Source organism: Fukomys damarensis, unplaced genomic scaffold, assembly GCF_012274545.1.
Source record: "Fukomys damarensis isolate Sample0158 unplaced genomic scaffold, DMR_v1.0_HiC HiC_scaffold_19, whole genome shotgun sequence".
In the NCBI taxonomy this organism is placed as follows: domain Eukaryota; kingdom Metazoa; phylum Chordata; class Mammalia; order Rodentia; family Bathyergidae; genus Fukomys; species Fukomys damarensis.
The window spans coordinates 24,108,125-24,121,571 of record NW_022900931.1 but is presented as its reverse complement, the minus strand read 5'-3'; the positions used below and the strand labels follow the sequence as shown (position 1 = coordinate 24,121,571).

The 13,447-nt window shown below is 40.9% G+C and overlaps 1 protein-coding gene and 1 long non-coding RNA gene across 5 annotated transcripts in view; both read right to left on the bottom strand.

Annotated features, from left to right (window-relative positions):
* The window catches only part of LOC104867632 (olfactory receptor 2F1), a 12,975-nt gene extending 5,575 nt beyond the window's left edge, over positions 1-7,400 (bottom strand). The window contains 2 exon segments of the mRNA XM_033765946.1: positions 6,127-6,439; positions 6,442-7,400. Of these exon segments, the coding sequence (XP_033621837.1) occupies positions 6,127-6,439; positions 6,442-7,087 (959 nt within the window). The 5' untranslated portion in view covers positions 7,088-7,400.
* A 49-nt stretch (positions 7,401-7,449) lies between these two features.
* Positions 7,450-13,447, bottom strand: part of LOC104867631 — a 14,743-nt gene continuing 8,745 nt past the window's right edge. For all 4 annotated transcript variants that reach the window (XR_004518154.1, XR_781819.3, XR_781820.3 and 1 more), the window contains exon 3: positions 7,450-12,313. This is a non-coding gene — a long non-coding RNA (uncharacterized LOC104867631). The remainder of the gene's footprint in view (positions 12,314-13,447) is intronic.

Genomic DNA, 13,447 nt, shown 5'->3' with positions numbered 1-13,447 from the left:
TATCTTCTCCAGTTAATCTCTTCTAGAATCCACAATTCTCAATCATAAGCCTCAAACTAGCACTTAAACTTACTACAAAAAGCCATTTGGATCTCATCATCCAACTTAGGTCTTAAGTATAAACTCAAAATCACCCTTCCTCTTATGATCAGCAAACTCAGAAAAGGCCCCTAATAATGTCCCCACTCAGTTCAAAGCGGTTCAGATGTGACCACTTTGTCCTTTGTCAATTATCTGACTTTGATGATTCATCAGGAAAAATGAAACAGAACACTAAATAGGACTAAAAATAGCACAAGATAAAAGTAAATGCAAAAACCATCCTTTCCGACCTGGAGCTAAAGGAACAAACAGATTGTCCCAGGGCCTTTGGGAATAGGGCCAGCCATTCTAAATCCAAAGTCAATTTTGACATGTCCTTTACTAGTTTGCTGGGACTCACTGCTGACAACTGATTAGGCTCCAGTTCTGAAGCTTCTGTGACCTCAAGAAGCCAGGATTTGTCTAAATGCAGCAGGTATGATGATCACTTTTCTTTTGGATACAAGAACATTGCATTTGGTTTTACAGAAATATGCAGTGCATTTAGTCCCCTCCTCTGTCTCTATTTGGGGATGGATTTGTTTCTAATTCACTCTGTACCAATCCTCTGCCTTAAATGACAGTTTTCACACATTCGTTTCTATACTTCCAACCTGTCCAATTCCATTAATGAGCTGAGATATAGTTCCAAAATTACATTATGCCATTACCAGCCAAAGATCCCCAGCCTTAGTCTTCTCCTTAGCCCACCCCCATCCTCTATTCAGATTGCACAAACATTACCTCATATTTTACTCCAACGAGTCAACACCATCACATGGGAAACAAAACACCTCTCAGCTGTTTCTCATCACACTCTTATCGTGGATGTCCTCGAAGACCCTGTCTCCTTCCCCAACAAGACACAATATCCCCATAACCTGCAGGACATGGGACTTTAATCCATGATCTCCAGCCTCCTCACTCCCAGACTTCTTAGACCCACCACTTCCCCTTACAACACTCCTATTTTGGACATAAAAAACGGAGCCTATTATCTAGTCCAGTACCTACACACTATCAGTAAATTCTCCCTATCCATAATCCTCCCATTGCCCAACCCATATAACATTCTGTCCTCAATATTGCCAGGTACCTGTCATTTTACAATTCTTTAAAGATATCTATATCTGTATCTATCTATGGCTATATATCTCTCTATATAAGCTATCCCTCTCAACCCCAGTTCCCAAATCCTTTTACCTTTACCTGAATGGCTTCTGTCACTAAAACCCCCAACCTAAACTGTCTTTCTTTAGTGATTCTGCAACAGTCCACACCTTTTTAGAGAAACACTAAAGATCTCCTGTTTCTTTCTGTAGATCCTAGCTTCATTGTCCAATATGCTGATAACTTTTTACTCCACAGCCTTTCTTCAAATCTGTTAATTACAGGCACTGTTCAGTTACTTTCTTAACAACAATGAGATGCCAGGTATCTCCAGACAAAGGCCATTTTTTTTCAGACCAAGGTTACCTACTGTGGACTTGACTTTACTCCAACTTCCAAGGGAATCACACATGGCTACAAATCCTCATCTCTCAGATCCCCTTACCACAATAAAAGTGTGATCTCTTTTTCTTTTGGGGGCTTGCTAATTACTTTTTTGTTTTGTTTTGTTTTTGGTACTGGAGATCAAACTGAGGGCCTTGCAACTGCGAGATAGGTGGCAGCACCACTGAGCTAAATCCCTGGCCCTTTGCTAATTACTTTTGACTGCAGATGCCAAACTTTGGTCTCATGGCCATACCCCTCTAAGAGGGGACCTCAGTCACCCCTCCTCTCCATCTCCAATGAACCCAAACTGGCCCCTACCGCTGTGCTGACATTCAACCCCCACAACCCTAATAAAATTTTTCACCTTTATGTAAATGCCAAAAAGGGATTCACTTTTGGATTCCTAGCTCAACTTCTTGGCACAAAAGTACTTTCATAGGCTACTTCTTGAAACAGTTGAATAAAACTGTTGTGGGGTGGCTGACCTGTCTCTACATTAGTGGCAATGGTTTTCCTAATTATGAAAATCTCCAGGCTTGTTCTATTCCTACATCTTATACTCTATACCTCTCATGCTTTATAGCCTATACAACTCACCCAACTCATGTTACAAGCCCAGAACATGTTGGCAGATCTCATAACATCCATGCCATCCCATCTCCTCAGCCCATCCAAACTGCTGTATGTAATCCCTTACAGCAACACTCCTCCAAGTATCTTCTTCTGCAAAACTTTGCCAAGACATCACTCCCAAAACCTGATGACAACTCATCCCTTATCAAGTTTTCTAGGTGATGAGGAATACCTCAAACCCAAACCCTCACAGCCAAAATGACAGGGATCGTAGTCAACTTTTACTACTCCAACAGCCATAAAGCTTTTGGGTCGTCTGTCTCAAATCCATTTCTCTAAACTAAAACTCCTCTCTAAAAATGCCCAATCCTACCTATTCCACACAGGTTGAAAATCCCAACTTCTGACTCTTCAACTCATTTTAGTTCTTTTGGCTGCTAACCCAGAAGTGGGATTGCTGGATCATGTGGTTGGTCTAGTTTTATTTTTTTGTTTTTTGTTTTTGGTACTAAGGATCAAACTCGGGTCCTTGTGCTTGCAAGGCAGGTGCCAGAACCACTGAGCTAAGTCCCCGGCCCTAGTTTTAGTTTTTTGGGAAATCTTCATATTGTCTTCTAAAATGACTGTGTAAATTTAAATTTATCCAGAGTGTACAGGAGTTCTCTGTCTTTTTTATTTGTACATATTAGTTATAGAGAGCAATAGGTATAGTTTGGGCATATTATATATGACTATAATATACTTTGATAATTCCATTACCCGGTTTCTCCTGTCCCCATCCTCCTCTCTGACAGTCCTTCTTCTACTTTCATATTATCTCTGTTTTAGTATAAAACTTAATTTTTTCTGAAGTCAAGAGATTTTCTTTTCTCCAAACGCTTGACAACACTTACTATGCTTTGTGTTTTTTGGTGGGGAGGGGAGGATGCTGAGTATTGAACCATGACGTTTGTCATGCTTGGCAAATGCTCTTCCACTACATTCCCCAGTCTTCAATTGTCTTTTGCTTTAATATTTATTTTTTTTTTTTTTTTTTTTTTTTTGAGACAGCATCTTGCTATGTAGTTCAGGCTGGCCTTGAACTCATGGTAATTCTCCTGCCTTAGCTTTCTAAGTGCTGAGATTACAGGCATGAGCCATGGCACCCAGTTCTCACGGCTTTTCAATGACAGCCATTCTAACATGTGAGATGGTATCTCTGTGTGGAATTAATTTGATTAAAGATATAGAAAAATTTATATATATCTATTGGCTATTGATATCTCTTTTGAGAAATGTCTGTTTGGATCATTTGTCTGTTTTTAAATGGGCACATTCATCTTTTTTGCTGTTGAAGTGTTTGTGTTCCTTATGAATTTTTGGATATTATCTCTTTATCACAAGTATGGTTTGAAAATATTTTCCCTTAATCCATGGGCTGCATTTTCATTCCGTAAGTTGTTTCCTTGACGTTAGAAGTTTTTAGTTTGATGTAATCAAGTTTATTTTTGTTTTTGTTACCTGTATTTTTGGAATCCTACCCAAAAAAGCAGTGCCCAAAAAATTGTACAGAGCTGTTCCTTGTCTTCTCAGGCATAACATAAGACTCAGTAATTTCACTTCTAGGTGTCTACCCAAAGAATTGAGAACAGGTATTCAAACAATAATTTGTACATGAATGTCCATAATAACACATTCATAATAATCTAAAAGGTGGAAAATATCCAAATGCCTATCATCTCATAACTGGATAAATAAATGTGGTGGATATATACAATTGAATATGATTCAGCCATAAAAGGAATGAAACACCACAAAAGCATTATGCTAAAAGAGAGAAAAGCAAAAGATGGCAGATTCCATGATTCCATTAATGTATGTACCTGTATCAGCAAATCACTGGTGACAGAAAGTAGATTAGTGTTGTCAGGAGCTGGGGCATGGAGTGACCGTTAATGGGAATAGGGAATCCTTTTGGGAGTGATGAAAATGTTCTGAAGCTACGCAGATGTGAGGTAGCGTAATGTTATGGACATAGTAAATGCCATTGAACTGTACACTTTAACCTGTCAAAAGTTTACATTTGATGTTACATGAATATTATTTCAATAAAAATTTACTATAAATTTATGATGCTTTCTTTCTCCTCTTCAACCCTTTATCACCTTCTCAACAGGTAGAGTAAAAGCTTGAGTTTTCTGATTTTATGTTTTTGTGTGTGTATGAGGGCAAGATAAGTCACAGATCAGTGACACTTTCTGTCAGAGATGCTTAGGTCTCCTTCTGAAAAGTTATGTTAAACATTTCTCAATATAAAAATATCACTGCTTTGCTTTATGGTCTAGGATATCTAGAACTCAATCATTCATTTAATATATTAGAGGAGGAGAGCAATATTTTCACCAGTGGACAAGCAGGAATCTTTTCTTTTTGAAGACTTTGGCCCTCATGTGATAGTGTGCAGTGTGGCTTTCTAGAAAAGGGTGGATTCTAAACACATTTCTGAGTTTTTACAAGAGGATATCCTTGAACTCTATTGTGTAGAAAGATACTGGCTTAAGGTCCTGAACATATGTCTCTCTGGTCTGCCAGTTGGAAAGGGAAAAAAGCAAAATGATGCTCATGTGACTCATACAGTCCAGTTGTACTCACCAGGGCTGTGGGGCCCATGACTTTCGCCCCAGATGCTCTTGTAAGGTCCCCACCCTAATGAGATTGGCTGCACCATGTGTGGCTCACATGACTTCTGCAACTCTGAACCAAGTAAGGCCTGTTTGATCCCATGGGCACAGTAAATTTTGTAACTTACACCTCGTTTTTCCTCTTCTCAATGACTATAGAAAAGATTTAGATTTAGATTTGCAGATGTTAGAAAGGAAATGAACTTTCTTGGCATGAATTGTGTATACTGTCCTGACTTCTGATGTAATTTCATTTCTAATTCATATCTGCTGATAATCATTTTTTCTCCTTCATTCATTAAAGGCAATGAATATATTCCATTTACCTTTCTAGTAGGGCATATACATTTTTTAAGTCAATATAATTCACTTTGGAATAAGGTGTGGACCTAGAGTCCAGAGACAAAAATCCCACATCTCTATTGCAACAAAAGAGAGTAGATTGTTGCTCTATCACCTGCTCAGTTATACATACACAGTCACATGTCCAAGCAACTCTTGTGCGTTGCACTGAAAGTTCATAATCTAGTATCTAGTGTCTTCCGAGAGCAGCCATTTTATCAAAAAATCACCACCTAATGTTTTGACTCAGAGCTCCACATCAGAACCCCACTTTGCAGCAGCCTTTGCTACCAACTGTAGGGCAGCAAACATGGGATTTCACGAGGAGATACAGGTTCTCTGAAAGGTGGGAGCAGGTTCGGCGATGACAGTCAGACAAAAGCACTCAACACCGAGGTGAAGTTTGCAAATGCTGCTGCCATTTTATTTCTAACTCTAGGTGTTTATATACTAGTTTCAAGGGCACACCTCAAGAGTGATTCCAGTCACAGGCAGGCATGAGAAAGATAGACAATAGTACTGTAAAAACTAAGACTACAAGGTCAAGGTAAGACCACACCTATATACCATCACAAAAGCTAAGACCATTAAATCAAGGTAAGACCACACCTATATGCAGTCAGAAGGGGAAGTTTGTAAAACAAAGGACTGGCTTCAGCATGTCACCTTCAGGATCACCTTCAGGACTTCACAGTCCGGGGCTCAGGGTCAGCACTTTTGGCCGCCCGTCCTCTTGTGCCTCAATACCTCCCCATGTCTAGGAACATCTAATTGTTCCTAAACTTTCCTGGGCCCAGAATACAATTCTACAGATAATGGACAAATAGTAATAAAGACAAAATAGAACAGAATTATAAATGAACCCAATGTCCCCAAACTGCAGGCAGAGAGGCCAGCTATTCTGTTCACGGCTGACTTCGCATGCGGTGAGTGCCAAGGACCTCCAGGAGGCTTAACCCCGTGGGGACGATACCTCTGGTCTGGTTTCTGCCAGGTGACCGGCATTGTCACGCAGACTCCACTGGAGTGGTCGTGGCAAGCCTTCATGTCCTTATTCCGTAGGCTGTAGATGAGAGGGTTCAACATGGGGGTCACCACAGCATAAAAGAGCACCACCACTTTGTGCTGCTCAGCTGAGGCCCTGGAGTGAGGGTGTAGGTAGGTGAAGAGGGCCATCCCATAAGACATAGAGACCACAGTGAGGTGAGAGGCGCAGGTCTCAAAGGCTTTGCGGCGTCCCTGAGTGGAGTGAATCTTCATGATAGTGGTCACAATGTGGACATAGACAGACAGACCAGGCAGCAGGGCAGCAGCAGCACCACCACACTGGAGACCACTATGACCACCTGGTTGAGGGTCACATCTACACAGGCCAGCCTGACCAGGGCCAGTGTCTCACAGGCCACATGGTTTAGCACATTGTGCCCACAGGTGGGCAGGTGCATAGTGACTGCAGTCTCCACAGAAGAATTAGCCAGGCCCACAAGCCAGGAGACACCTGCCAGTGCCACACAGAGCCTGGGACTCATCACTGCCATGTAACGCAGAGGGTCACAGACAGCCACATAACGGTCATAGGCCATCGCAGACAGCAGCACAAACTCGGTGCCCCCAAGGGCCAGGGAGAAGAAGAGCTGGGTCCCACATCTGGCAAAGGAGATGGTCTTCTTCCCCAGGAGGAAGTGTGTCAGCATCTGGGGGACACCGCTGGAGGTGTAGCAGATGTCCACGAACGCGAGGTGGCCGAGGAAGAAGTACATGGGCAGGTGGAGTCGAGTGTCCAGCCAGATCAAGAGGAGGATGAGCCCATTGCCCAGCAGGGTCAGCAGGTAGGTGGCCCCAAAGAGCACAAAGAGCCCAGCCTGGGTCCGTGCATCATCGGAGAGACCCATGAGGACGAACTCACTCACCCAGCTCACATTGTCCCTCCTCATGGAGCAGGTGGGATGGACTGCTGGGCTGGGGCAACAATGTCACATGGGCAGGTAAAATACTCACTTTAGGAGTCTTGAATTAAGTGCCCAGCTAGGATGTGAGGTGGAACAGGGATACTGAGATGCTTTCGCCTGGATGATTAAAGGACAATGTAATGAAGACACTGGAGAGAGGAATACTTGGTTCTCACCTTAGACTGTTTGATTCTCAAGCACACATCTCTCTGCTAACGTTTATGTGTAGGACGTTGGATGGTTTTAATTAAGAAAAAAAAAAAAAACCAGAAAATAAGTGGTGAGGAAAAGAAAGAATGCATGATAGAAGAAATAGAAAAAAGGAAAGGAAAGGGAAAAGAAATACTAAAGCAAAGAAAGCTGGAAAATTAGAAAGTTAAGAAGAAATATGGACAATAGGAAAGAAAGGAAGGATCCTTCAGTGTGGGATAGATGTAGGTACAGTGTTGTGGCCAGATACACGGAAACAACAGGGGACCCTGAAGTTGTGGATGTCATTTCTGAAGTCTGCATTCATTTGCTCTTCGTGCTTTCTTGGGTTCAGTCTTCCTCACTGTTTAGAAAGGAGTCCTGTCACGTCTTCTCATTTCACCATCAGTCCAGATGCAACTTACATCCATTCGACCCATGGTGCTGTTGTGTGTCAGGAACTGAGCTAGACTCCTGGTACCTGACTGTGAGCCACAAAGGGAGATACGCATGGGTCTTGATTACCTTGGTTGTTATAATTTAACAAGAGATAGAGATTAAATTAATAATTACTAAAATATCAGTTAAAGTAATTATGCTAACAGGGAGAAGAGCAAGGTTAATACTTGGCTAATTAAATTTGAAGCTGTGTAATTACATTATCACTGTAGCTATTTCTTACTTCTCAGTAGGGTACACTTCATATACTGAGAGGGAAGTGAATTTTTAGATATTCAACAAAATGTTTAAAAAGGATGTACTAAGAGTATCTGGAAAACAGTGACATTCATGTTCAACTACTGAACATCAAGTGATGGTTAAGGACTTAATTTCAAACTGTGTGGATTTTGTTCAGTCAGGGTGACATTGGGTCTTCTCCCTCCCAGCTTGCTTACTGGTTCTCTAGAAACATTGTATTAAGGACCATCAGTTTTTCTTAATAGCAATATAACTTCTAGGCAGATGTTTGGCTGTTAGAAAATTTAATTGGTAAATATTTTCATTTATGGAAAAATATGTTGATGATATAAGGTATTATGCTTTTGAACCAAACTCTAGGTAACCTCATCTTTCAAAGTGAAGAATTTGTGTGTAGAATATCAGCAGTGCCACATAATCAAATAAATTTTAAAAATTCGTCCTTGGTAAAAATCTGCAGGAAGCCAACCAGAGCACATTTGTGCAAATCACTAGAATCAAACAGGACAAATACAATACATCAGTGTTAAGGCACACAGAGCAGAACAACAAAATCAAATGCAAGAGACTGAAAAGCGTAAGTCAGTTGAGGGTTCTCTTGGCTAGAAATAGTTGCTGGATTTCTCATCGTGGAGGGAGACAGCAGAATGCCTGAAAGGAGCCAGAGTCTCCTGCTTTCCATCAGCTCTGTCCTGTGGTGGCCAGAAGGTGTCACCTTAGAAACTGGCTTTGGATTCTCCTGGGTGGAGATTAGGTTGTGGGGTCAGAACTCAGGGAGCAGGTGGCTGGGACTCTGAGTACTGGCCAGGGAGCCAGTGGCTGCCCACGGAGCCTTGCCCTTGAGTAGGCAAAGGAGTAACTCAGTTTGGATCTGCTGCCATCTGTAGGCCACTTTGTACTGTAGATGCAATCCTCACCCTCAGAGTTGGTGTCAGGGATCAATAGTCCCTCCAGAAAGTGATCAAAACTGCAAGAAGTGAATAGACCCATAGAAACCAAACATTCCATCTCTTTCATTTTCTAAATGAGGGAACCAAGGAACATGGGTAAGGTGATTTGCCTGTCAGATGTGCATGGATCAAGCTGAAACAAGGTTCAAGCCTGTATTCATTTCTCATCTCTCACAATGAGAGGCTGGGGGGAGTGCTGAGTGGATGTGGCCTAGAAAGGGAGGCATCTGTGGAATCTTAGACAGGAGGCTCGAGGCAGCTGTGTTGCCTTATAGAGAAGCACACTGTGTGAGCAGAAAAAGCTCGCAATGAGAAGTCAAGGAATCCATGTCCTAATTCACTTCCCTCCTTACCTTGTTATGGGCAAGTTCCTGAGGCTTAGCTTCTTCCTCTGAAATGCATGAATGATAATTGCACTACCTCATCATATTTTGAGTGAAATCAGATGAACAAATGAATATAAATGTCCTTTGTAAGAAGAGTAAAAATTGAGAACTTTTGTTACTATACTGAGCAAGTTTGCATAATAGAAGCAAATTATGTCCAATGATATGCAGACAAGAAACAATATAAATAGGTGCTTTGTAGGTCAATAGAACATGTGACATAAAGCTCTTTTGCAATTGTATCAACTAAACCATCTAATTAACTTAACCATAGAAATTCTTCTTAGGTGTTTGAAAAACACTGTATAGGACCATGCTCTGCACACAGAACAAACTCTCCACTCTTTTATACCAATACAGTTTTGATGTTTTTATTGAGATGTTATAAACTTTTAATTTTTAGGTAGCCTTTATCATAATTAGATATTTTCATTCCATTTTTTAAAAGTATCATAAACTGTCAGTTGCTGGTGTAAATTGGGACCCATATTGTCATGTGTCCTTGTCCAAGAGCTTGGCCTGGCAGGAAGAAGAGGGTGAGACACCATAACCTCATCAGAGAGAGCTCAGAGGAAACTAGATAATCATTCTGCAGCTGGAGACATCCAGTCTGATTATGTCAGTGGTGAATCAGATACACAGAAATAGTAAAGTGGAAGAGAGAAATAACCAGTGCCTTTGCTCGTTGAAGTGTTGATACAGATTAAGGTACACTAAGATAAGGACAGCTGAGGTTCAGCCTGTATTAAGAAATCATTTATGTATTCTTGAGTAAACTGCTATATATGGAAGCCACTTTCTTCAACTGCAGAAGAGCAAGTTAGGCTAAGTAAACTTGAACAATTCTTATAGCTCTTAAGATTTGTGTTGAGTGAATACACACAGATAAACTATAAGGCTTTACAAAAGAAAGAGAAAATTCTTTGGTTTTTGATCACTCAGTATATAAAACTAGAGGAAGTGTAGGCCAAAAAATATTAAGAGTTAGTGGATTTTAGGACCAAAGGATTCAGATCACACACACACAATTGTTTAAGGGTGGTGCCAAGAGATAGGACTTGAAATTTGGAGATTAAGGGACTAGGGCAATGGGCTGTACCAGCAGAAATGGGAAAAGCGTTTGGGATAAGACTGAAATGCATGTGGCTTTCAGATACATAAGCCTCCTTCCTTTCCTGATAATTATTTGACTGGGATGCTCCCTAATACCAAGGGTTTTAGCAGACTAGGGTCCAATCCTGCCTTAGTTACATAGGAGTCATGCTCCTTGTTGGCTGATAATATTCACCAAGTTCTTTTTCAAGAGAATGCGGAAGTCTATATCTTTGGCTCTTATACCAATCCCAACCCTTCTCCATTCCTTCTTATCTCCAACACAATACAGGTGCCAGATGACTAAGAAAATAGCATTCAGTTTTTTGACTTCTATTCTTTACTTTTGGAAGTATGTATTTACATATACAAAGCATCTCAGTTAGACTGTTGATTGACTTACTGACCAAGAGTGAGGACTCCACTGAGTGACTTGAACACAATGAGCTACATCTTATCTGTCATGGGAGAAATTCAAAGAGCTTCCAAGACAACCAGTGAGAGGCACACTAGAGCGTCTAAAACAGCCCTGGCATCACACAAAGATCACCCTCCACACCCTCAACCCTTCTCAACTCTCCCTGTGGGGGGACTCATCAAGGATGAGTGCTCAACTCATGCACAGGATTCATTTTGGATGGGGAGGCAGCACATAGCCTAGGAAGCCATTGAGGCTGGTTCCCCTCCTCTTCCTGGGTGACTTTACTTTGTCAGTCTTGGCTGAGAACTTTTCAGAGCCCAGGAATCCCCAGAGAGTAATTACTTGCTCTTGGAGAGTTCTTGTCTCATTCTCCCCCCACCCACAGCTCCTCTGCAATGCCAGCTCTCTCCTGTCCCAAGTTCCCTGGGGGGATAAACACTTTCTCCCAACTTTTAATTGTTCCTTCAGTTCTTAGGTTAACAAGGGCTTCCCTCACTCTTGTGAGTCTTTCTCTTCAAGGCTGTGGCGTCACTGGAGACCATGGGCAGGTGTCATGGACAGAAGTATGCACTTCTCTGTTCTTGTGGGAAGGGACTGAAAGCAACTGGGAAGGAGAAGAGGAATTAAAACTCAGGGTCTGTTCTGCCTCCCAGAGGAAGAAGTTGAAAACACTTTCCTCCTCCCCCCACACATCTAGCTTGCTGACCAAGGGAGTGGCTGATAAGCATATCACAAGGTAGAACCATCACGTCTATGGTCTGGGAGTCACTGAGAAGCCCCAAGTCCACAGGCATTAGATTTTCCCACAGACTCCTTGGTGGTCTCTCGTGTCACATTCCTGTTGTGTTTCCTTTTCATATCTCTAGAAGTTTTTCTTACTTCACCAATCTTGGCATTCCAGTGTTTGGTCATTTCCCACAAGATTCTAATCTCTTCACTATAATTACTAGAAGAAGCAGAGGAAATAATGGTGAGGGTGGGGTTTTATTCTCAACACTTACCTTTCCATATCTGTGGAAATACAACATGAGTCCTTGAGAGGAAAAGAAACAGACATCACTGTGTTATTCACTAAAGTTTTTGATAGTGACCAACATTAGGGGATAAATTAAGTACTTGTAAAATTTGTCACTGATGACAGTGAACGGGGGAACTGTCATTTCATTATTTCATTTAATGTTTTTCCCCTTGGGTGGGATCTCCAGAATCTCAGATTTATCTTGGCTCTTTTCTTCACCGCAAAGTTTTTCAGATCTCAATGACAATAAAGGGAAAAACTGATGGCACTTCTGAGCACTGTAGCCAATTAAGGGGTAGAGATGTAAAGAGGTTGGAGGATACTTTGAGGAAAAAGAGGGAGATAGAGGGGGGACACTGTTAATGTACCTGACAGGCAGACTTATGTGATTTATGCAGCACCTCTGAATGCAAAAGAGAAAGAACAGCTTGGTACCATCTTCTAGGCTGCACATAACTGTAATGCAATAAAAATGTCTTCTTACTGGCAAAAATTGCATTGACTTTCCCAAACATTAAGATAATAGGTTGATTAATAGCAAAAAAAATAATACATGTATGTTGCACATCCATAAAGAATAAAGCAGAAAAAGGACTCAAAGGTGAACATAAAATATAAATAATCTCTTTGGAGTATGATTGCAATTTTCATTTTCTTTTTCTTTAATCAGCATTTTTAAGGTGTCTACAATAAACATATGTTCAAATAAGGCTCCAACTGAAATTTAAACTATTTTTTATTGACATAGATATATTGCACTGAGAGTCACATTATAAAATCAACTTGCTGTCTTATCGTTTAACATTACTAAATTGGCTTTGAGCACATGCTTGAGTATTAAAGGGTGTAAAAAAGGCATAATTAAAACTGTGTCTCAGAAAACTAGATGTAACTACAGGTTTTGAATCATTATACCATGAAGGGACATCTGTATATCTTCTATGGGGGTAAACTTTCTAGACTAGAGTCAGGACAATGTATTCACACTCTGGCTTTCAAACAGAGACCTCTGTAACTTTGAGAATTCCCTTAATCTTCTTAGTTTTCTCATTTAAGAAATAAATTGAGGGGGTGAAGGGAGGGTAGGGGTAAGGGGAAAAAATGAGAATCAAGACTTGTCATGTAGAGGTACAAGATCCCAACAATGAATATAACTGTACTGTATCCCTAAAATGTACCAATAAACTCAATTAAAGCTGAAAAAAAATAAATTGACAGAAAAGGGCTAAAGGTGTAGGGAAAGTGGGAAGGGTAGGGGAAAGGTAATAAGGGAAAATATATGAGCAAATGAAAAAATGGAAATAAAATGTTTGTGAATGGAGAGGGAAGGAGGGGGTGAAGGGAGGTCAGGGACAAGGGGAACAAATGAGAACCAAGACCTGTCATGTAAAGGAACAAGATCCCAGTAATGAATGTAACTGTACTGTATCCCTAAAATGTACCAATAAACTCAATAAAAGAAAAAAAAAGAAATAAATTGATGGGCTGGGGATTTAGCTCAGTGGTGTTGCTGCCTGCCTCACAAGCACGAGGACCGGAATTCAATCCAAGGTACCAAAAACCAATCAAAACACCAAAAAAAAAAAAAAA